Source organism: Carassius auratus, chromosome 14 (genome assembly GCF_003368295.1).
Source record: "Carassius auratus strain Wakin chromosome 14, ASM336829v1, whole genome shotgun sequence".
Classification (NCBI taxonomy): Eukaryota; Metazoa; Chordata; class Actinopteri; order Cypriniformes; family Cyprinidae; genus Carassius; species Carassius auratus.
Window position 1 is genome coordinate 12,081,691 of NC_039256.1, and position 21,993 is coordinate 12,103,683.

Below are 21,993 nucleotides of genomic sequence, written 5' to 3' on the forward strand. Positions count from 1 at the left end.
AAGGAAAGTTATAACATACGGTAAAAAAACAAACACTTAAAATATAAATTTCAATAATTTTCTTTAGACCAGATATGTGTTACTTATGACTTCATGGCTGATGCATGCAATTTCAGCACCACTTAGTGTTGGGGTCTCCAACCCTGCTAATGGAGAGCTACCTTCCTGTACATTTCAGTTCCAAGCCCAAACAAACACACCTGAAGTAGCTAATCAAAAAAAAAATTTGCAAAAATGAGGGTTTTCGAACAGGTTTCCCAAACATTTCCACCATTTCCCACTGGTTGGCAAACAGACAGTCCCATCCCAAACTAGCGCCTTTGGTTGAGTCAGTGTTGCTGTGTCAGGCTTCTCAAACAAATGAAGAGACATTGTGAAATCAGTGATACTCGAACTTAACCGCCAAATGCCTTACAGCTGTTATTGCAAATGAAGTTGAGGGCAATTACAAAAGTAAGCTTTATGTGATTTTCTGGCACATTATCTAAGACCTATCCTTATCTATAAATACAGTATTGACTGTAACAGTCAGTGAAAGAGCAATGCTTTAGCAGCACTTGAGGGAAGCCTATGCTGCACTATCTCACCAGTGTCATGTTGAAGTGATCACATTCAACATTTCGCACTCTTTTTACAAGAACTGCACTGTGGCGAGAAAAGTAAAGTTATCCCTCATCACCAAGACAGCTGTGATGGATTCCAAACTCGAAGCGAAGCGCAGATTGATCTCCTAGCAAAAGAGTCGGCACCCTGCCACCTACATCGTTGCTAATAAAAACAATATTTCATCTCTTATTCTTGCTCGCTCACCCCAGTCTCCTTCATCTCCTCGTGGTGATATCACACACACACACACACACACACACACTGCTTGCTTTAATTAATTCCTGACCCGTTCCCCTCACAGCTGTCCTCGCTTGCGGTACAAGTGGCTAACAGGTTCTCATTTCAAAGCTCCGCGCAAATTCCGCAGCTCTGCGGCACTTGACGGTTTCGCCAGGGCCCGTCATCAAAGACACTCAATAATGTGTCTCATACATTTACACATTGGGGAACGGTTTAGATTTAGTGAGTCACTGATAAAAGGGGTTTCATTGCAGATAACGACTTTATGATGAGATGTGACGAGCTAGTTCAACAGCCTTTCTATCAAGTGTGCCCCTAATGAGAAACATGAGACTGTGGACTACAATCACTGCGCTGCGCTGGAACGGTGCAATACTACAACCCCCCAAAAACCACAACTGTGGCACAGATCTTAATCCAGTTTAGCTCAGGTCAGACAGGTTAACCGAGAGACCAGAAGGTTTGTAATCACTTTGCATTAATGTAAGCCCAGATTCGTCCAATCTGGTTTTATATCTATCAACCACAGATCTTTAAAAAGACACGTGCGGTTTCCTTGTGCGGTTTAAAAAGCTCTCTACTGGTAACCTGCGGACTAACCTCACCACAGAGGGACTGTTATTTCCATACCAGACCCACCATGTTCATCCTGGCCTGTGAAAATCTTACAACCCAGACCGTGAAGGTGCGATAAAACTGAGATGTTTCTCCTGTTTGAAAATATGAGAGGACATTGGTTTAGCTTTCTTTTTTTCTTTTTTTCTGATGCAAGATTCATCCTTCTTATTTTTACATGTGAGAGTTTGTCCGCTAAAAACCATCAGAACAAAAACATACAAGAAAACCAACATAATATACATTTCCTGTGAGGAAACCAGGGTAATTTGCAAAGTTCAGAGTTACAATGTGGATCTTAAAAAGTTTGATTCATCAGTCTGAATGTAATGAGTATAATTGTATAATAGTATCATTTTTCTTCATTTACACAGGCGATGTGTTTAACCATTACAAAAACAAACTTAAGAACTATTTACACTTTCTAAAACGTTAAATTATTTATGATTTTGACATTTTCAATGGCCAAAAGATGGCCTAGTACCAAAACTCTTCCTCCTCCTCCTCCTAATTCAAAACATTATTGCTTACTTACACATATTACGTGTTATTGAACGTATTATGAATAACATTTTGTAAAGTCACACAAGAGAGTATAAATATTCAAAATATACACAAATTAAAGGGCACATTATATACCCCTTTTTATAATATGTAATATAAGTATCAGGTATCCCCAGAATTCATCCGTGAATTTTCAGCTCAAAATACTCCATAGCTTATTTATTATGTTATTTTGAAAAGGCCAATTTTAAGTGGAAGCAGAAACATGATGTTTTCGTAAATGTCTCTTTAATTGCAAATGGGATGCTGCTCCCCGCCCCCTTTTCCAGAATAGGGCTGTGCCTTTACAGCTGGCAGGTGGCAAGGAAGTCGACCCGAAGTTGAAGTTGGCTGGGGGCTGCCATCTTGTAGCAGAACTTCACTTGCATTAGCATTCCCATTGACTCCCATTAATTTTGGCGTCACTTTGACATCGAATAACTTTACATCTGAGGCGTTTAAAGACTCTGTTTGTCCATTATTTATTTCTAAAGATACACGACAATGTATAAATGGCTCCATTACCTTCTATGTTACATTATGGCCCCGTAGAAACAGTTTTTGTAAAAATAGGCTAACAATTGCGTCATAACCACGCGACTCTCTGTCGCATTACCGTACAGACAGGAGGAGAAGCTCGCAGGCAATTAACTTAATATGGCGTACTGGCGTTACATTTTAAAATACTATACAAAATAATGAATCAGAATACTTACTCCTGCTCACTCACGACAAAGAACTCCCCGCTCAAGCTCGCCGTCTCTGCAAGATTAACGATGGCAGTTTGCACGCACAGCCACTTAGAAGATTTACATCTGTCAGAGAGGTTGCTGATGTCATCAAGCTTAGTTTGAGTCTGTGCGTCAGAAACGGAAGTGCTAAAAAACGCTAAAAAATCATGTGTATCAAGGCGAAATCATGTGTTTTAAATCAGTTTAAATTTCTCATGTACGTTTTTCTGAGCACACACATCCGAAGCATGCGCACAGAAAGCGGCTGTCACATGGCATGTGAACACTAAACTAAGTTTTTCATTTCCTATTTATTGTCTCGTTCATGTCTTATTGAGGTTAAACTGTCAAATACACACCAGTTTGTTAGAAACACACAAGTTACAAAAACACTGTCAGTTATGTCTGTAAAGGTAAACAGCTGGGGAAGAAATCACATGTTTATGTTAGATTGGTGTATTAAGTAACAGCAGCATAATATCTATAAATAACCCAAACAATAAAATAAAAACATAAAATCACTTACTGATCTTGAAAGCATAATTTCTGTAGCTCTAATAAGAAGACCTTTCTTACTTGAATGCTTTTAATTGCTCCAGCGTGAAGATAAACATGGCAGATTGTGTGCGGATCACTCAGGGCGGGCTCTCTGCTAATACGCCAGTGTCTGTCAACAGTCGTGGGTGGGGCATGTAAATTGTGAACATGTGATTTATGGGGATTAAAAAAAGTTGCGGGTGGATTTGTATCATTTTAGGGTGGTTGTCTATGCACTGCCAACACACATTTATGTTCAAATAACATGTTACATTTTGGATAATGGGTGCCCCTACAATATATAAAAATCACACTTAAAATCCAGAAAAATATGTTATTACAATGTAACAATGTAAAATGGACTAGACAAAATGCCCAAATAAACAATCCTTGCTGGAAAGTAAAATGCAGTGATTTCCTATATGCAAACACAAACACCCATAGGGTACATAATGCTAGATCTGATCTAACAAGTCAAAACACTGTGATTTTTACAGTTGCTGACATGTCAGATTGATTCAGCCAATGGTGGATGTTTGGGACAGGACTATCTGTATTGTTGACACTTAGATTGACCAATGGTTGATGTTTGAGGCGGGACTATTGTTTTGCTGACTAATGGAAGATGGGAAATTGAAAACAGTCATTATTTTTACAATTCTGCTTGGTGACATTAGTCCGTGCCTAAATTTGCAATATAAATCTGCAATATGCTTGACATATTAATATTAGTGTGTATTTTGTGATGCAGAGAGCATGTTGAGAAGCCAAGAGCCCACATGTGCACTAACACACACACACACACACACAGCTGGTCTCGAGTCTTTGTCTGACTCAGACTGTATTGAGCTGCAGTGATTGATGTTAATTGTAGAACAGAATAGAGGTATTAAACACAGAGAAACTCACAGCCAAACACATTGCCAAGACAGACTCATTAACCCACACCTCTCGTACCATCTCAGAGCAAGCCATCTCAAACAGAGACAATACGTGTGTGTGTGTGTGTGTGTGTGTGTGTGTGTGTGTGTGTGTGTGTGTGTAGAGCCTCAGCCAAAGATCAATAGCCCAAAGCTGCAAAAGCAAAGACATGGGCAATCAATACTGCTGCTACAAGCAGCGAGCAGGGACTGAAGAGAAAGAGAGGGGGAAAGACGAGAGAATGAATTAAAGGGACAGGACAAAAAGAAAAACAATCTCCACAAATCAGCCTTAAAATTCAGAGCAACAAAGCCAAAGAATCCAAGAGTTGTACACTTAGCAAAGGGATCTCATACTTTTTTGACCAATGAATTTCCATGACTTTTCCATGACCTTTCCAATCGTTTGTGATTACTGGATGAGGATTCACTAATTAATCATGCAGAGCAATTTGTGAATCAGTGTGACTAATTCATTGAAAAGAAGCAACTCAAAAAGAACAATTTCGCACACAAATCAGACATCACTATGGCTCATGAGCAAGCTTCACTTGATACAAGAACAACATCTACCCGATGAAATATTTTAAAGCATAATTAGTGCACAGTGTGCGTTTACTATAGAAATTTCCATGACGTTCATGATTCATTTCCATGGCCTGGAAAGCATGATTTTAACATTCCTCAATATTTCCAAAATTTTTGTGATTATGGGAACTAAATAAAACAAATCCTTCGTTAAAGTCTGAGCGCATCAGGACATATACATGGAAAAATATAAAAAAATATTTAATAACTGTAATAATGACATATTACACTCATTAGATTTTAATATAATATTAATATCTAAATGGGGGAGTTGTGGGCTAGTGGTTAGAGAATCTGACTCCCAACCCTAAGGTTGTGGGTTCAAGTCTCGGGCTGGCAATACCACAACCGATGTGCCCTTTAGCAAGGCACTGAACCCCAAACTGCTCCCTGGGTGCTGCAGCATAAATGGTTGCCCACTGCTCAGGGGGTGTGTGTACTTTGGATGGGATAAGTTCTGAGTATGGGTCACCATACTTGGCTGTATGTCACTTTTTAAAATTAAATAAACAAGCCAGTTTTAATCTAAATCTGTGTGGAACTGCTTCCATTGTATAATGCATATTACGTCAGATTTACATAATATGCACAGTATGCATACCATGCATTATCATTTTATATAACGCAGAAATAATAATGGTATGCTACTGAGAAATCAGCTTAGGGTGAATGAGGCCAGAGGTCCTACAAACACCCTCTAGTGGAAGCACAGCACAAAACACCAGAGGAAGCTGGATGTTGGAAGTGACAGACGTTGGGATGACCGGAGGGAAACAGTCTCTAAATGTCAGGTGGATTAATAATGGTTCTTATCTGCTTCTTCTTTCCTCCTCTCCTTCCCTCCTTTCCTCTCTCTTCCCCTGAAAAACAACTTTCTTTCCAATGGCACATACTTCACAAGGTGGGAGAGATTGAACAAGAAGCAAACATGAATGCATTTCTAGGGAAAAAAAATTGATGTGTGTGTGTGTGTTACAATGGGTGGAGGGGACCAAAGGGATGACCTGCAAGTCCATATCACTGACTAATACTGACCCTCGTATCCCACTATTAATAATTGTCTCCCAGCTCACACACACATGCATGACTGTGTTGTGTGTATACTTAGTTATACTTTGAGCTCAAAAAATGTTAAGTTAAAAAGATAGAAGACATGCTGAATTAGACAAATGAGTCCTAAATATGGTTTTAATTGGGTACCTGCTTATAAAAACAGTCTAAGCATGATTAGGCGGATCTGTTCTAGCTTGATTTGGAGAGGTTTACAGCCAGTCATGCTGAGAGACCAGCAAACCCTCTTATGCTGGTTTAAATTTTTCAAGGGTAGGGAGGGTTTGGTTAGTTGCTTCAAGTCTATATAAAAACAACAGATGTCTATGGTATGTCCTCATTTAGATAGCGAAGTAAAAACGGTGTGTGTGTGTGTGTGTGTGAGAGAGAGAGAGAGAGAGAGACGAGTGGAGGGGGTTCGGAGAGGGTGGGTGAGTGTTGGCTTGGCTGACCGTCTGCGGTTCTGTCGCGGTGCTGAGAAATGTTCCTTTTGGATCGGACCGTGAGCTTTCATACCTTCCTCTCGCTTTCAAGCGAACCGTCTTTCTTCACTCTGCCCTCTTGAGTTTTACAGTCATGAAACGAAGACTTAAAATGCATCAAAAGCACTAAACTTCTGGAAGCACCGTAAAGCGATCTGGCTGATGTTGTGCTGGTCCCGGTTTACGCGAGGTGGGGGATTTGGGTTTGAACCCGTGGCAGATTTTTACCCTCTTATAGCGGCTGACCCGGCCTGGGCTTGAGGCAGGGGCGCGATGCGTCCCGGTGGGACCGCTGGCGCGTGCGCGTGTGCTCCTTTGTTGCGCATGGTGACATTGGCGAGTGTTTTCGCTGTAGTCGGGCGGCATCACACAGAGGCTGAGTAATCTCGTTTGGATCCAATAAGTGTGTGTGTGTGTGTGTGTGTGTGTGTGTGTGTGTGTGTGTGTGTGTGTGTGTGTGTATGAGGGGGGAAAGCAAGAGGAGAGGGAGCGAGGGAAAGAGAAGGGGGGCTGGGGGAGGGAGGGTGGATTGATCTGAAATCTTGTTCTGTTTTTTTTCTTCCTCTTCTTCTTCTTGGAGTGATTTCTGCGCTCTGCCGTGGAGCTTCAGAAGACAAACGAGCGGAGAGGAAACAAGCTGCGCAAACGCTTTCTAGCGTTGTTAGTTTTCAATCCAACGTTTTACGTGAATTTGTGAATGAAAGCGGCTGAGGAAGAGGAGGAGGCGCAGGTTAAGTGGACGCTGCTTCCAGTGCACGGATCGCTTGCTTTTAATGCGCAAAAAGAATACGCGTTTTCCCTCACAGATCGAAGCGCTTTCGTCGGGGAGACTTTTGCGCTGTACTGGGGGGGAGCTGCAAACTTTCTTCATTTTAAAAATAAATAAAAAGCTCAGATTGCATTCTTTCCCCCTTCAAACATTTTGGAGGTGATGTCATCGGCCCGTGTCTTGGCTGCTGTTGCGCTGGAGCTCCAGAATTGAATCCGGGAAATCAGGTGCAGGGAGCTGCGAGCGTGTGCCGCTTTCCTTCTGCTTTCACTTTCTCCCCCTCATCTGACCTGGACCGCGCCGCCGTCTCTCCGGCGCAGCAGTCATGACTGAGCACGCTCCGCGGTACCCGGAGTCCAGCTCGCCGCCGCGTCTTCATCTCTCCATACCCGTCCAGGTGCTCTGCCTCCCGCAGCGCGTCATTTCGCCCGTAGCGGACCAGCAGTGACGAGAACTCTCATGCGTGCGCATGCACTCGACGGAGTTTTAATCCTTATCTGTGCAAAGACATTTTCAGCAGGTAAAGTTACGCTTGGACTGCTTGAAAAACACTTGGCGCGAACCTTTCGCTGGCTGTCGAAAAGTTTTTACGAGCGGAAACGGCGCATAGGTGTGGGTCGCGTTTGAACTTCGCTTCACCTGTTCCTCAGACTCCGGAGGATTCAGCTTCGCCCCGCCTCCTGCCCGTTACTGACCGCGCACCGCAACCATCCGTGTCGAGTGCCGCGGCGCGCTCACACCCCGCTGACCCCTTTGCCGCCCGTTGACGGTGAAAAGATGCAATCCACCGGCCCCAGCGCGAACATCCGCGGACCCTGCATTCAAACGGATTAAACAAACTGGAAAGACGTGAAGCTGTGACCCCGAGAGTCGTTTCGCAAGCGCGCACGGAGCCATAAGGACGCGGAGGAAGCGATGTGGGCCTTTCTCTCCACGGTGGCTGTCTTGTAAGTCATTTGTGAATGAGCTCATGCAGAATCACTCTTAATGAATCGTTGCTTAAGTTGTAATGCGCAAATTCTTAATCAAAAGCAGTCTGTGTGCCACACGCTTCACTTGACGTGACAAATTCCAAGTCTTGCATACATAATGATCTCATGACATCACCTCTCTGGGTTGCCATAGACACATGTCAATCACACCCAGCTCAGGTAAGGCCCATTCCAATGAAAACAGGTCACTCCACTCACTTTTGGTTGTGCACACATGGCAGTCATCTTGAGATGGTTATCATTCCTTTCCAAACCTGCGGATGGGACCAAAGGGCCTCTGATAATCCACTCTGCCCAGAATCCCGACGCTCCCCCGGGCAGGCAGAGTGGCTGTCTGGTCCTGTCCCGCCAAATTACTAGTAAAAACGCCCAAGAATGGTTGTTCTAGCAGGCATGGAGCTGGCATCTTATCTGCTGTCTGGATAGAGTGGAGTGCCTGTGACCTTCTCCGACAGGAAACTGCAGTTTAGAGACAGAAAAACATCAAACGGAGCTTAACATTCTCAGATGGTTGTGCAGAATTAGCAGGGAATTGTGCAAGTGAGACAAGATCGTGTTTGCCGTCTAGTTCTCAAGGCTGGTGTCATTACAGGCTGATAATAGTGGTTTCGGTGGTTCAGGGTCTGGGGAAACAGAAGATGACAGCAGATGCTGATGTGTGAAGGTCTTATTTTCCTGTGTCAGATGCGTTAGTTGACGTTTCTCAGACACGTTTTATTCAAAGCTTTTCTCAGTGGTGCACCTGCGGTTCAGTCACAAGCTCAAGGCCATAGCGATAAGCAGCAGACAATGGAAAATGATTTGATTTTGTGCACTCATGCAATCAGAACAGAAATTTACAAGCCACGTGTTCTTCAAAAAGAAAGACGAAATGCATGGAATTGATCCTATTTACAAACCAAGCAATCAACTCAACTGACACATTTCTGAGTTTAAAGTAAATATTACACCCAGCATAAATTGTATTGCTAGCTCATCCATTTCAAGTTTATATCTCACAATAATGACTTGAGTTTTTTTTTTTTTTTTGCAGTATTGAGAGTTTATATCTCCATTCTGAGAAAAAAAAAGTGAGATATGTGAATTTTCAATCCTGAGTATAGTTTTATAGCTCACAATTCTGACATTTCTTCTCAGAAATCCAAGTTTGCATCTCAGAATTTTTAATTTAGCTCACAGAATTAGCAATTTTTAAACAAACTTGTGAGGAAAAAGTCAGAATTTTGAGTTAAAAAGTCACAATAACCTTTTTATTTTGTGGTGAAAATAAGCTCCCATAGCTTTAGTGCTGGTCTGGCAAAAGTGCTGCTAAACCACAGTGATTTTTCTGATGCATCTGGTGAGCAAGGAAGTCTGACTCTTACTGGTTTACACTGAGGGGAACGTCAGCAAGCATAGATGCAAAACAGGTTTGAAATGAATCATGTGAACTTTAACAGAAGGAGTGAAAACCTAGGAAAAGACATTCCCATATCAGGACAGATACAGTGACCTTGAGTGAGCGCTGTGGAAACCAAAGCTTTTACCATGACATATGTAACATGCAAAAGTCCACAGATGGGACTTTCTGTTCCTGTAGATCTTTCAGAGAACATTAATCTTGAGCGCCGACCCGACTCGCAGCACCTACAGCCCTGACTGCATTTCTCTCCCCTTCCCTGTGCTGCTATATTGTTTAAACTTGGCCAGCGGTGTAAATTGTGCTTGAAGGGTGTGCGGGGTGATTTGGGATACGACTCCACCTCTCTGTGCTCAACTCTACACACGAACGCCTTCAGGAATCGTTCTGTCTCAGGTTTGATGATGTCATCACCCTGCTTGTTTTGGCCACCGACAATAGCGCTTAGTGGAGTAAAGCTTGCAGCTACTTTCTTTCTCCCTTTATCCCTCTCTTTCCCCTTTTCCCCCACCTTTCTCTCTCTCTCTGGCAGGCCGCAGACTCGTTGCGGTTTGGGAGGGATATGGAGAATCCGAGGTTGCAGTGAAGTAGTTTTTTTTTTTTTTTGCATTTTCTTTCCCCCTCACTCGCGCTCTCTCTCAGTGAAACACTACTGTTTTAACAGCTGAGAGTTCTTACGGGACCCAGAGCCAGTCTCACCTGCGCAGCCAGGGTTTGGCAGCTACACCAACCGTACTTGCACAGATCCACAGCCAGCAATGCTGATCTGCAGCCAGCATGCACAGATCTGCAGTTTGCATGTGCATACAGTGTGTGCAGAGCCACTGTGCATGCATGATCTCAGAGAAACAAACATTTGTAAACACGTATGCCATCAAAGCTCACTAAAGCACTAAATATACTCAATAACATTCATAAGACCTTATTAATGACCAGATAAAATGTTTGACAGGCACGGAAAATGGAAGCTATATGTCTATTAGCTATTGTATAGATTGTACAGACAATACCATTCAAAAAGTTCTTTTTCTGGATTTCTGGAGGATAACATGACCCGGAATTCTGGAGTAATGATGCTGAAAATTCAGATTTGATCACAGGAATAAATTAAAGTTTATAATATATGCATATAGAAAACCAGTGATCAAATAAATGTAGCATTGGTGAGCGTAAGAGACTTTTCAAAAGAAATGTTACCAACCCCAAACCTTTGAACTGTATTGTTCATTTGTTTAAACAGCTTCATACATATTCACATCAGAAATGCAGACAGCGTACATCAGTGCACAATGGGTATGCATGGATTAAAAAACTGCACATAGGTGTTTATGTGAGCAGGTGCACACACATAAACACACATGAGAACCTGGTCAGCACATGCACATCTGCTCAGTTATTATGCGAAGTGTGTGGCCATCCAGGGACTCGGGTACGAAGGGTCAAAATGCAGGTGTGTGCCGGCCAGACGGGTGAAGTCTGTGCCATTTAGAATCAGGATATACAGAGTGTCTCTCTTTCATTTACATTTTAAACACAGACAAACATACTTGCTTGTGTACATATTGGGCCAGTATGAGTGAAGAAAAGGGCCTTGTATCTGTTATGGAGTGAGATGCTCATTTTACATTTTCCTACATCTTGTTTCTCTTGACGTGGAGGAGTTTAGTAGTGGAGGGAACTGTTTTGAGAGTGTGGTGACACCTGTGTTTCATGACTTGTTTTATGTGCTGATTGGATGCCAGGAAATGAAAGAACAAAACGCCAGATCATCTCCAAAAATCTGATTGGTTGGAATTGCTCACAGATAGTTCAGCATCAAGGGCTTTTCCTAGTTAGCATGATCTTGTAACTAGACCATTTTGATATAAAAACCATCCAAAGTAGTAAACGCTTTTCCCCTAATCACTCTGGGGCTGCAGGGAAATTATATAAAAACCTTTTGTGGCATAAATCCCATATACACTGTAAGAGCATTTAATGTAAATGGAATAAAATTAACTATTAATCACAGCACAGGGTTTGGAATCATGGCTGCATCCAAAATCGCACACTTCCCTACTATGTAGTAGGTAAAAAGTGTTTTTCTGAAGTGCACATCTCATGGAGACTTTACTATCCCATGAGGCCATAGGAGAGGATTTGTCAACTGTAGTAAAGCATGGTAGGCCACATGACAATGACAACATAATGAATGCAGTAGACTCATTAGTCACATGGCATGAGTGGCTCAGGTGACTGGCTCACAAAACCTGTATTCAAAATACAAGGATGGCAGGTTTGCGTGCACTTTTTATTCTGAATGGGAACTCTAACAAGTTGCCTTTAAAAGCTTTAAAAGTGTCTCAGTCCCTGAGAGGTTATAGGTGACAATGGATATATCATAGCAAACATTGTTTTTCTTGTCCTTCGAAATAAGAATTCGCTGTACTATGCAGAGACTCTAACAATCACAATGGAAACTAAGTTACAAAACCGACTTGTTCAGAAATCATCATGGTTTTGACAGTTATGGCATTTACATATCAAAGCCTATTTTCTGAGCAACCCACCAACTATTCAGCGCTGTTCAGCAACTGAGCCTGCCATAGAGAATGACAGCCTGAGCCTGGATAACAGAGAACGTTCTCAGAACATTGTTGGAAGGTTCTCTCAAAGTTATGAACAAACATGCTTCCAGTAATGTTAAGAGAATGTTTGTGCATGTTCTCAAAATGTTAGTACAGAAACGTTATTTATGCATTATTTTGCATTATTTATGCAAAAAAAAAAAAGGATGTTTTCATAACTTTATGGTAAGATCAGCAAAATGTTCTTACTGGAACTACAGCAGTACTCAGAGGTTAGTCAATAATGACAGATACAAATAGACATCTCTAATAATTGGCACATTTATCATTTAAAGTCTTCCTCCTAGGGACTTGCACTTTTGTGGTAGTTTAGTAAAAATGCAGACAAGTATATGATCAAAAGACAGAATTTTAGTATAAATCATGTGAGGGTAGTTGTAAAGCGTACAGCAGAGGTGAACCTGGGAAATGTGGTTTTTGTACATTGTGCAGCTTTTATTGGGTGTGTGTTCCTGTGGTTTGTTGTTTAATGTAGGGAGTGTGTAACTGACGTGCACAACACATTTAGTGAATGAAATGTCACACACTTATTGCATTATGTGACTATATTTTGTATGCAAATGTGCAAATGAAGCTGAATACAATATATACATAGCTTTATGTATGAAGTAATAATGTGATTTACTTTTTTCTTCACTATATGTGTCCAGGTAAGGTTAGTTATATTTAATATACTAATTATTAATTAATTAATTTTAGTTATTAATGTACCCACAGAAGGTACAATAATAGCTTCAGCCCAAAATTAATATTCAGTTAATATTCAGTTATATAAAAATCTTAAATACAAAAAAAAAAAAAAAAAAAGAAGATGAGATGTTGCTTTTCATGAAAGTGGGCATGTAAATAAGTAAATAAATCACATTTTTAAATGACCATAACAGTAATCAATTTGACTCGTGCACTACATTCTAAGTATTCTGAAATCATATGTTTTGTATGAGAAACAAATTCATAAAATAAAAACAAATCTAAAAATGTAAATATTTATTTTAATTTATATTTTATATTATTTAGCAAAAGATTGCATAAACATAGTTTGCTTGAGGGTGAGTTAATAAATTTTTTTTTGAATGAACCATATTATATATATTTTATACATGTATTATATATATATATATATATTTATTTGATAAATATGTCTATATAGTTTTATTTTTAATTATTATTTTTATTATTATTGCATTTATATTAGTTTTTTATATTTAATTTCAATTAACATTTGTTTTATTTCAAGTAACAAAAATTATTTTATGGTTAAATTTTTAACTAATAATCCTGTCCTGGAGCATTCCTTTAATCGTGTTGTTTTGTGATGCAATATGGTGCGTTATGAACATGTGTATGTTAAGTGTGTGTTGACAGGCATGATGTACGTGTGTGTGTGTGTGTGTGTGTGTGGTTGCAGCTGTCAGCTGGTTAAATGCTACCCCTCTCTCTCTCTCCCTCTCTCTCTCTCTCTCTCTCTCTCATATCTCTTCATAGCTGAGGCAGTGTGGGGGAGTTGTTCAATCTCTACTTCCAGATAGGGAAACAAGAGAGAGGAAGGGAGAGAAAGAGCGAGGGATTAAAAACGACGATGAGAAACACTCTCTCAATTCCTTTCCTATCTCCTCCATTCCTGTCTTTTTCCCCTCTGGCGTGTTTTCCTCTGTTTGCGGCGCCTTCATTGACCCCGCCAGTGATTTCATTTGCGAGCTGAATTTTTGGGATGTAAACAAGCGATGGGCTGCAGCTGAATCATCCGGAATAAATCAAAAACTACCGTCTTATCGCGATCGACGGAATATTAATGTCGAAAAGAGCCACAACCCTGCCACAATTCTCACCGTTCATAACATCAGCTGGAGGAAACCTCATTGACTGGGAATCTCACAGAATGAGCTCAGCGATTCGCTGTTACATCAGAGGTCAAAGGGCATTTCTGCCATTGATCGTTTCAGAATCACTGGAAGCGTCTTGCTTCTGAAAATATAATAGTATATAAATAATAGTATTTAAGAAAAATAACACTGGTGCTCACATTCCAATCATTGTGTGAAATATCTGATAGACATATTTAAAAAGCTTCACATACAATCTGGACATCTGATGAATGTATCTGAAAAATCCTACAGATAAAAATACATAAATCCAGTTAACATTAGCATATGCTTTCAGGGATTTGTCATACACTAAAACCAACCCTCACACGAGCCTGCTGCTGACATTAACAGCCGATTTACAAAACATACCAGTAGTTGGCTTAAAAGTCAACTATTAGCGAGAACATTTTTGACTAGCATTTTGGCCTCACATGTATGGCAAAAGTTGTCCACACACCCACACACTCATGATCTCAGACATTCGGTCATGAAGAGGTCGAGGGGTCACTGGCGAGACGATAAGGAGGAAGTGATGTGTTCTTCTTGGTTCACACCCACTCTCAGCTTCTCAATGAGTGACATAACACTGACCACACCCACACCACCCAGAGAGAGATAGAGAGAGAGAGAGAGAGAGAGAGAGAGAGAGAGAGAGGAAGAGAGAGAGGGAGGGAGAGAGGGGGGGGGAGGGAGAGATGGGACAAAAACCCGATTGAAGCCCTGCATGCTGAGTTCTGTAAGAGTATCCTCAGAATATAGAGGCTAAATAGAGACTACACAACTGCAGATTATCTGAGTACAGTGAAAGACTGTAAATTAAGACAGTTGAGGAGGTACAGACTGAGCAGTCATCCTCTGAGTATAGAGACGGGCAGATATCAACAGCACTGGTTGCCCAAAGAGAGCCATATCTGCCCTTACTGTAATCATGGGGAAGTGGAGACATAGCAACACTTCTTCACCAGCTGCCCCAACTATGGAGATATTAGAAAGACATTCTATCCCAAATTTGTAACACTTTGCCCTGACTTCAAAACGTTAAACAAGAAAACACAACTTCAATATTTATTAGGTGAAAAACAAGATTGTATCTTACTAGCAGCAAGATACATTGATGCCTTTCACAAAAAGAGGGAGGAGTCAACAAATCAGTGATGCGCCCACAAACACACACCGCATTGATTTTTTAAATGTTCATAGAATTCTAAAATGTTGATTAGTTCTACTTTTTAAATGTATACATGCATGTTTTTGCTGCAGAAGATGGAGAAGTGTGTGCATTAGCTGCAAGAGAGAATTATTGGTTTATTAAATTATTGGTTTATTATTAGATTATATAACATTTTGTTTGTATATTATCAGTTTTCTTTTTAACTGTAGTAACATTTATTTAATAAAAACAAGAAACTATCAATCAGACGACAGAAGGTATTAGTAGATTGTGTCCAACAGCAACACTTTGATCATGTTGATCATTTAGCCGTCAGAAATGTAAAAATAAAAATATGAATCTGTAGGATCATAGGGTTAATAGCTACACAGGAAATCCTTGCTGGAGACTCTGGCCACTCAGATTCATCCAATATTACATGATCTGAGCTAATGTTAGTTAGTTAATGTTAATAGCTCCATACTCTTAGTGTAGACAGCGTTGAGTCATTTCTGTCTAGTTTTATTTCTCATAAGAAGGAATTTTAAGAAACTGCATTGTGATACAATAGTGTCATCATTCAGCTCAATGTAGTTCAATGTTGTTTCAATTTAGTTTAAATAATGCTCCGAACTCAAGCCGATGATTGATCAGATGTTTCTGTGTGCCGGGAAGCTGAAACAGTCTGTCTCACAGAGTTGAATCAGCCGACAAAAATGGTTTACTTTTAGTTGTCTCTGCATATTAAGCCGGGACAGGAGAAAGTGTTTTTACATCAGAGAAATTGCACACGTCATCGTCAAGCGTCTCTGAGCAGAAGTGAAATCTGTTCCTCCGCTGGTGTCTGACGTTTGAGTCCGCAGCAGGCGTTAGTCCCGTAGGGGGCTGTGGTCTCCTCGTTGGCTGTCATAACATCGGACTTTTCACACTGACTTATGTTGAGCAGACGCACTGATCCGTCCTGCGGGCCTGTTCGATTTCAAAGTGGCGGTCCCCTGCCAGAACAGGGCCTGTGGTGATGGAGAAGTTTAGCGTGGGCCCTCATCCACTCGCTCTTATACGCTTAAAATCTTACTCACACCCACGGCCTTCCAAGTTTCCATGAAAATGTGAGTTATACTTCAAATGTCAGGGTTTTCCCTTTTCCAGCAACATGTGGCGATTAAACCAAGAAGGGAAAGTAGTTTAGAATTGTCATTCAATTAAAATTCACATCATCGATTTTCTAAATGCATGCTATTGTGAACAATTTATCTGTGCATGTTTCATTTCTTTAAATAGTTTTTTAACCTTGTTTAATAAACAAAAATATGTTCTAAGAACGATTTGTTAATGTTCCTATTAATTTCTCAAAGGGATAGTTCACCTAAAAATGTAAATTCTGTCATTAATTACTCACCCTCGTGTCGTTCCAAACCTGTAAGATCTTAGTTTGTCTTCAGAACACAAATTAAAATATTTTTGATGAAATCCTAGAGATTTCGGACCCTCCATAAACAGCAGTGCAACTGACACATTCAAGGCTCAGAAAAGTAGTGAAGACATTGTTAAAATAGTCCATGTGACATCAGTGGAGGGTCAGAAAACTCACGGATTTCATCAAAAATATCTTAATTGGTGTTCTGAAGATGAACAAAGGTCTAACGGGTCTGGAACGACACGAGGATGAGTAATACATTTTTGGGTGGACTATCTATTTGATTTATTTTTCCATTCACATTCTGAGAACCTCGTTACTGTGAAAAGGCGTTACTGGGAAAATGTACATCACAATATGAAAAACAAAAGTTCTGTCACTACCTCTACTGCATTGTGACTTATTTGAATTGTCACCTACACATGGAAACGTAGTATTCTGATTGGCCAGTGACAACTTTTCTGTTTTCCTTTTGTATAAATGGCCAAAGAATTGCATAATATCCCTGACGGGTTTTTTTTTTTTTGTTAAATGCTGCACTAGTTTAATTTCTCTTGAATCACTCTGTGCGCATTTTCTCATCGCATTTTAAAATAATTGAACTCAAACCATAATTTCTTATTAATGCATTTTATATTTAATAAGTACAAGATTGGAATTTTAATGGTAAATAAACCCCTCTAGCTTGAAATAAGACCCTTCTAATTTTTTTTATTTTGATAATGAGTTTCTAACTCTACATAATCCTTTACATAAACTATGATACTCAGACTGGAGGATGGTGTTCATCATTTTGTCTTCACATTCCCCGAAGACCGGATCCGTCAGCAGGGCTTTGGGATGCTGGGTGGAACTGTTTGTGTTACCATTGTAACACTCACCTGACCTTGATTGCTCTCTCTGTCTTTCTCTGGTTTCTCAGGTATATTCAGATGATGCTGGTCATGTGTAATCCTCTACAGGTGAGTTAACCTGAAATCAAAATGGTCTTATTGTGCATGATTCAATCAGTGCATGTTAACATACTGCTGGTTATTGTAAAGTGTTGCAATTATTTAAAACTGTCAAAAAAAATTACAGCTAGTATACATGTAAAAACTCTGGAAGCTGAATTTAGGCCATAGATCATCCACAATCCACTGCAAACTCACTTTCTGATATGAAATACCTGCTTTAACAACAACACACCATAAATTCAACCTAGGCTTATACCGTAGTACTTCTCTTAGTAGAGTTTTCACAATGAGTTCACTTGAGAAAAATGTCTGAATATAAGGGGAAATAAGGACTGGATGTGTGTGGTCTGTTGCCTGCAGGTGTTTGGAGTGGACGGGGTGAATTTCAGCGTGCACGTGGAGAATCAGACTCGTGCACGAGACGCCATGAGCCGGAGACATCATCGCGTGTACCAGCTTTACAGCCGCACCAGTGGGAAACACGTCCAGGTGCTCGGACGCAAAATCAGCGCACGAGGAGAGGACGGAGACAAATATGGTAACAACAGATACACACATAAGAAAGACCACCCCCACACTCCACACACACACACACACATACACACACACACACACACAGGAAACAGGAAAAGACAAAGACTCGGCTACTGCTGATACAGTGATTCACAGACAGAGAGAAAAAGAAGCCAATGAATTCTGGTTATGTGTTGACAGTCACATCATGTAATATAAACCTATAACCTTAGATTTGAGCCACACCACCATTATTCCCACTGGTGTCAGTTCCAATATCTACAGCACATTTTCACTAGATATCAGTATTGGTGACTGGAAGACCTCTGTCAGTCAATCGGTATCTTCGTTTACCCCCCTCCCATCCATTCATCCATCCCCCTCTCCTCTTCTGCACACAATCAATGGATGTGAAAGTTGAAAGAGGATATCAGCACTCAGATCTAACAATGGGCCTGATTTATTCATGGGTGGATCTCACAAAAACATCCCAATTGCACAGAATGAATGAATTAATTAATTAAGAATTTTTGTATTTTGAGAAATAATTTTCAGAATACTTAAGCATGTTTTTAACTCAAAGTCTTATTATTGTAATGCATGGATACTTTGTTATATTACAAGCAGGTTAGTAGCAGTGTATGATAATTAATGAAAACTAAAAATGAAAGCAATAAAACATTCATTAATTGAAATAAAATAAACACTAACGGAAATAAAATGTAAAAAAATTGATAATTTCCAAAGCAACGTTTAGCAATTTTCATTTACTGAAATAGCTAAGATATAAATAAAAATACACAAATTACAAAAAATTTTAACTAAAATTTAAACCATAATGGGAAATACAATTCTAATAGTATGTCCGAATGTAACTGAATGAGAATGCCTTGAAAATAGAATTAATTATTGTGCAAATATTGTTAGAATTTAGAAGATCTTTATTATATATATATATATATATATATATATATATATATATATATATATATATATATATATATATATATATATATATAAATATATAAAATCTACTCCTTTCCTGTAAGAACATATGACTTGAACACGATCTTGACAGTTTTTGTGAGATTCACCCTCATAATTCTTTCATTCTTTATGGTGAAAATATTATTCAGAAAGCTTCCAGAGAGCTTGAGGTTTTGTGATCGCCTCTCCTCGTCAGGAAATAAAGGGAAGAGAAAGACCGGGAGATGGGAAGAGGGTGAGGATGAATGTATTTACTCAGCGAGTCAGGGATGTCTGGATCAGGAGAGATTGGAGAAAGACAAAGAGGTTATTGATCTCTGGTGACCCCTGCGCTCATAAAGGTCACGCAGGAGCCATTTCAGAGCTTCAACTGCCATATCCTGAACACACACACACACACACACACACACACACACACATGGGCTGAATGACCTCACTAGAGGCTGACAGTGAATTGTAGCTGGAGGCTTTTATAATGCAGTGACAGAGAGGCTGATCAGAGTAGCATACTGCTAATATTATTTTTACAGCATATGTCCTGCGTATTGACCCACCATTGCCAAAAAAAGTCTCTCATAATGCCAGGGCCCGGATTAAGAATTAAATTGCTGCTGTGACTTATATTAAGCTTGATTTGGTTTTGAACCATCAGGTTTTATCAGGCCTCTGTCTCTTTTGAACTGTTATTAATAGTGCCAGTCAAGGCAGCTGCTGAAACAGATCCACTGCATCAAATTATAAACAACGTCATTGTAAAACCAGAGCTCACAGTGATATTTTAGTAACGTCTGTCTGTCTCTCTGCCTGTCTCTTTACAAGCCCAGCTCGTAGTGGAGGCAGACACCTTCGGCAGCCAGGTGCGAATCCGAGGGAAGGAAACCAATTATTACCTGTGTATGAACCGCAGAGGGAAACTCGTAGGCAAGGTGAACTTCACTGCTGATTTCTTTCACTTTCTTTCTTCCTGTATCACCTGTTGAAACAAATTTGAGCCAGGATATGAATATAGATCTTGTCATGTTTTATAAGTGGCCATTTCTTTCTTCTGTGAAAATACAAAAAATATATATATATTTTGAAGAATGTTGGTAAACCAATGGTTTCGAGTCCCATTGAATTCGATATGGACAGAAATGCCATGAAAGCCAATGGGACCTCAAGCTATTTGGTTACCAACATTCTTCCGAATATCATCTTTTGTGTTCCACGGAATAAAGTCAGTAATACAGGTTTAGAAATAATATGAGGGTGAGTAAATGATGCATATTTTTGATTGTCAGGTGGACCATCGATATATATAAAAAATAAAATAAAATAAATTAAAAAAAAAACAGCTAATCCCTAATTACTGTTACCTTAACAAGTGTATTTTTTTTATTTAAGAGCCAATATATTTTCTAGTTGTGACCAGAGCTAAAATATTTTATCAGGTATAAATGGCTGAGAAATTGCTGTTTTGAATTAAAAAAATAAATAAATACATTTTTAATTGATTTTTTTTTTTTACTTGCGGAATTATTAAATTAAATTCAAATGAAAATTAAATTATTATTATATCATGTAGAAATGACTAAGAAATGTAAATTTAAAATCATTTTTAAAAAATTGCAAAAAGTTATGAAAAATAAACTTAAAATCCTGTAGTTGTGAACTACTGAAAACTCAATTTTGAAACTTGTGGAATTAAATAATCAAATCATCATTATTATAATTATTTAACTATTTTAATATGTTAGCACTCATAGTTTTTGTATAAACAAAAAGGAGCGAATTTGTCAATACAGCAGAAGTAACAAAAAAGATACTGGTAATTTGCTGTTTCTAAGTTTAAAGACATTTCTTCACCCTAACACAGTGTAATGCACTCATGTGAAAAATCAATCAATTGTTCTTCATATTAACACAGTACATATTACACAAGTCCTATTTTACATTATGTGTAATATTAGCCTACATGGAACCAAAAATATTTAGAACAACTAATGCAGATAATCTCAAATCTAACAAACATATTTGTGAATTTTCTTAACATACAACGTTTATGGTCAAGCTAACACATTTGTCTCCATGTGTGTGTATATGGACTTTTTGGTCTCCCCAGAAGGCCAGCAATCGTAGTGCAGACTGTGTCTTCATCGAGAAAGTCCTGGAAAACAACTACACAGCGCTAATGTCGGCACGCTACACGGGGTGGTACGTGGGCTTCACCAAAAGAGGGCGCCCTCGCCGTGGTCCGCACACGCTTCCCAACCAGCAGGACGTCCACTTCATGAAGCGTTTCCCACCCGGAGAGCAGCCGGATTTACCGCCGTTTCGCTTCACCACTGTTAGCAAGAGGAGCAAGAGAGTCCGAGCGGCGCGACCGCGCTAACGCTGAGGCCAATGTCCCACTGCTAACATTTACATGAGGACGAGGAACAAACCAAAAGAGAGTCCCAGTGAAAATGACACTGCTAATGCGAAGCAGGACCGTCTTGTCTTATTTGAACAGTGACAGCATCACTTTATATTCCACTGGGTTGGACCTCTACAACCCTAATAATAAATTCTAGCTAAATTACACCAGAGCTGTGGTCAAGACAGCTTGCTTCAGACACGGAGATGACTAACCAAAGCAAACGTCTGGCCCAGTGGAGGAAGCATTGGGCTGCGCATACATTGAGCGGCTCACAATGAAGACACGAAACAAAACACAAGCACACAGGCCTGTAGACGCCGATCGTGTGGCAACTTTTCTAAGACAAGACTTGGACGTGATTCCGCCTAAGGGAGAGGAGTGGAAATCCCTGAACCTGCGGAAGAAAGAAATGGACACTGACTGGAAACTAAGACAGAAGGGCTGTTATATGGGAGCTCCTGGGATCAGACCTGCCTTAAACGATGCCCTCAGACAAAAATGAAAGTTCGGGCATCATTTACTCACTTCAAATCACTCCAAAGGCATATGTTTGGTTTATTTTGGGGGGGGGGGGGGTTCACTGCAACAGAGAATAGCACGCATGTTTT

At 39.9% G+C, this 21,993-nt stretch overlaps 1 protein-coding gene across 2 annotated transcripts; it reads left to right on the forward strand.

Moving 5' to 3' along the window:
* The first annotated feature begins 6,834 nt into the window (after positions 1-6,834).
* Positions 6,835-21,993, forward strand: LOC113113642 (fibroblast growth factor 18-like). Of its 2 annotated transcripts, none has more exons than XM_026280013.1 (5): positions 6,835-8,028; positions 17,454-17,493; positions 17,848-18,025; positions 19,807-19,913; positions 21,092-21,993. In XM_026280013.1, exons 1-5 carry the CDS (start codon positions 7,997-7,999, stop codon positions 21,356-21,358), a joined length of 624 nt encoding a protein of 207 aa, XP_026135798.1. In that variant the 5' UTR covers positions 6,835-7,996; the 3' UTR covers positions 21,359-21,993. The 2 variants fall into 2 exon arrangements, with proteins under 2 accessions (XP_026135798.1, XP_026135797.1); XM_026280012.1 differs by having other exon boundaries at positions 6,839-8,028; positions 21,089-21,993.

Excerpts from the sequence above, each read along its gene's own strand:
- LOC113113642 (XM_026280012.1), top strand. The coding sequence starts at position 7,997 with ATGTGGGCCTTTCTCTCCACGGTGGCTGTCTT. Across the intron at positions 8,029-17,453 it reads CTCTCCACGGTGGCTGTCTT|GTATATTCAGATGATGCTGG; the intron begins GTAAGTCATTTG and ends CTGGTTTCTCAG. Across the intron at positions 17,494-17,847 it reads TCATGTGTAATCCTCTACAG|GTGTTTGGAGTGGACGGGGT; the intron begins GTGAGTTAACCT and ends TGTTGCCTGCAG.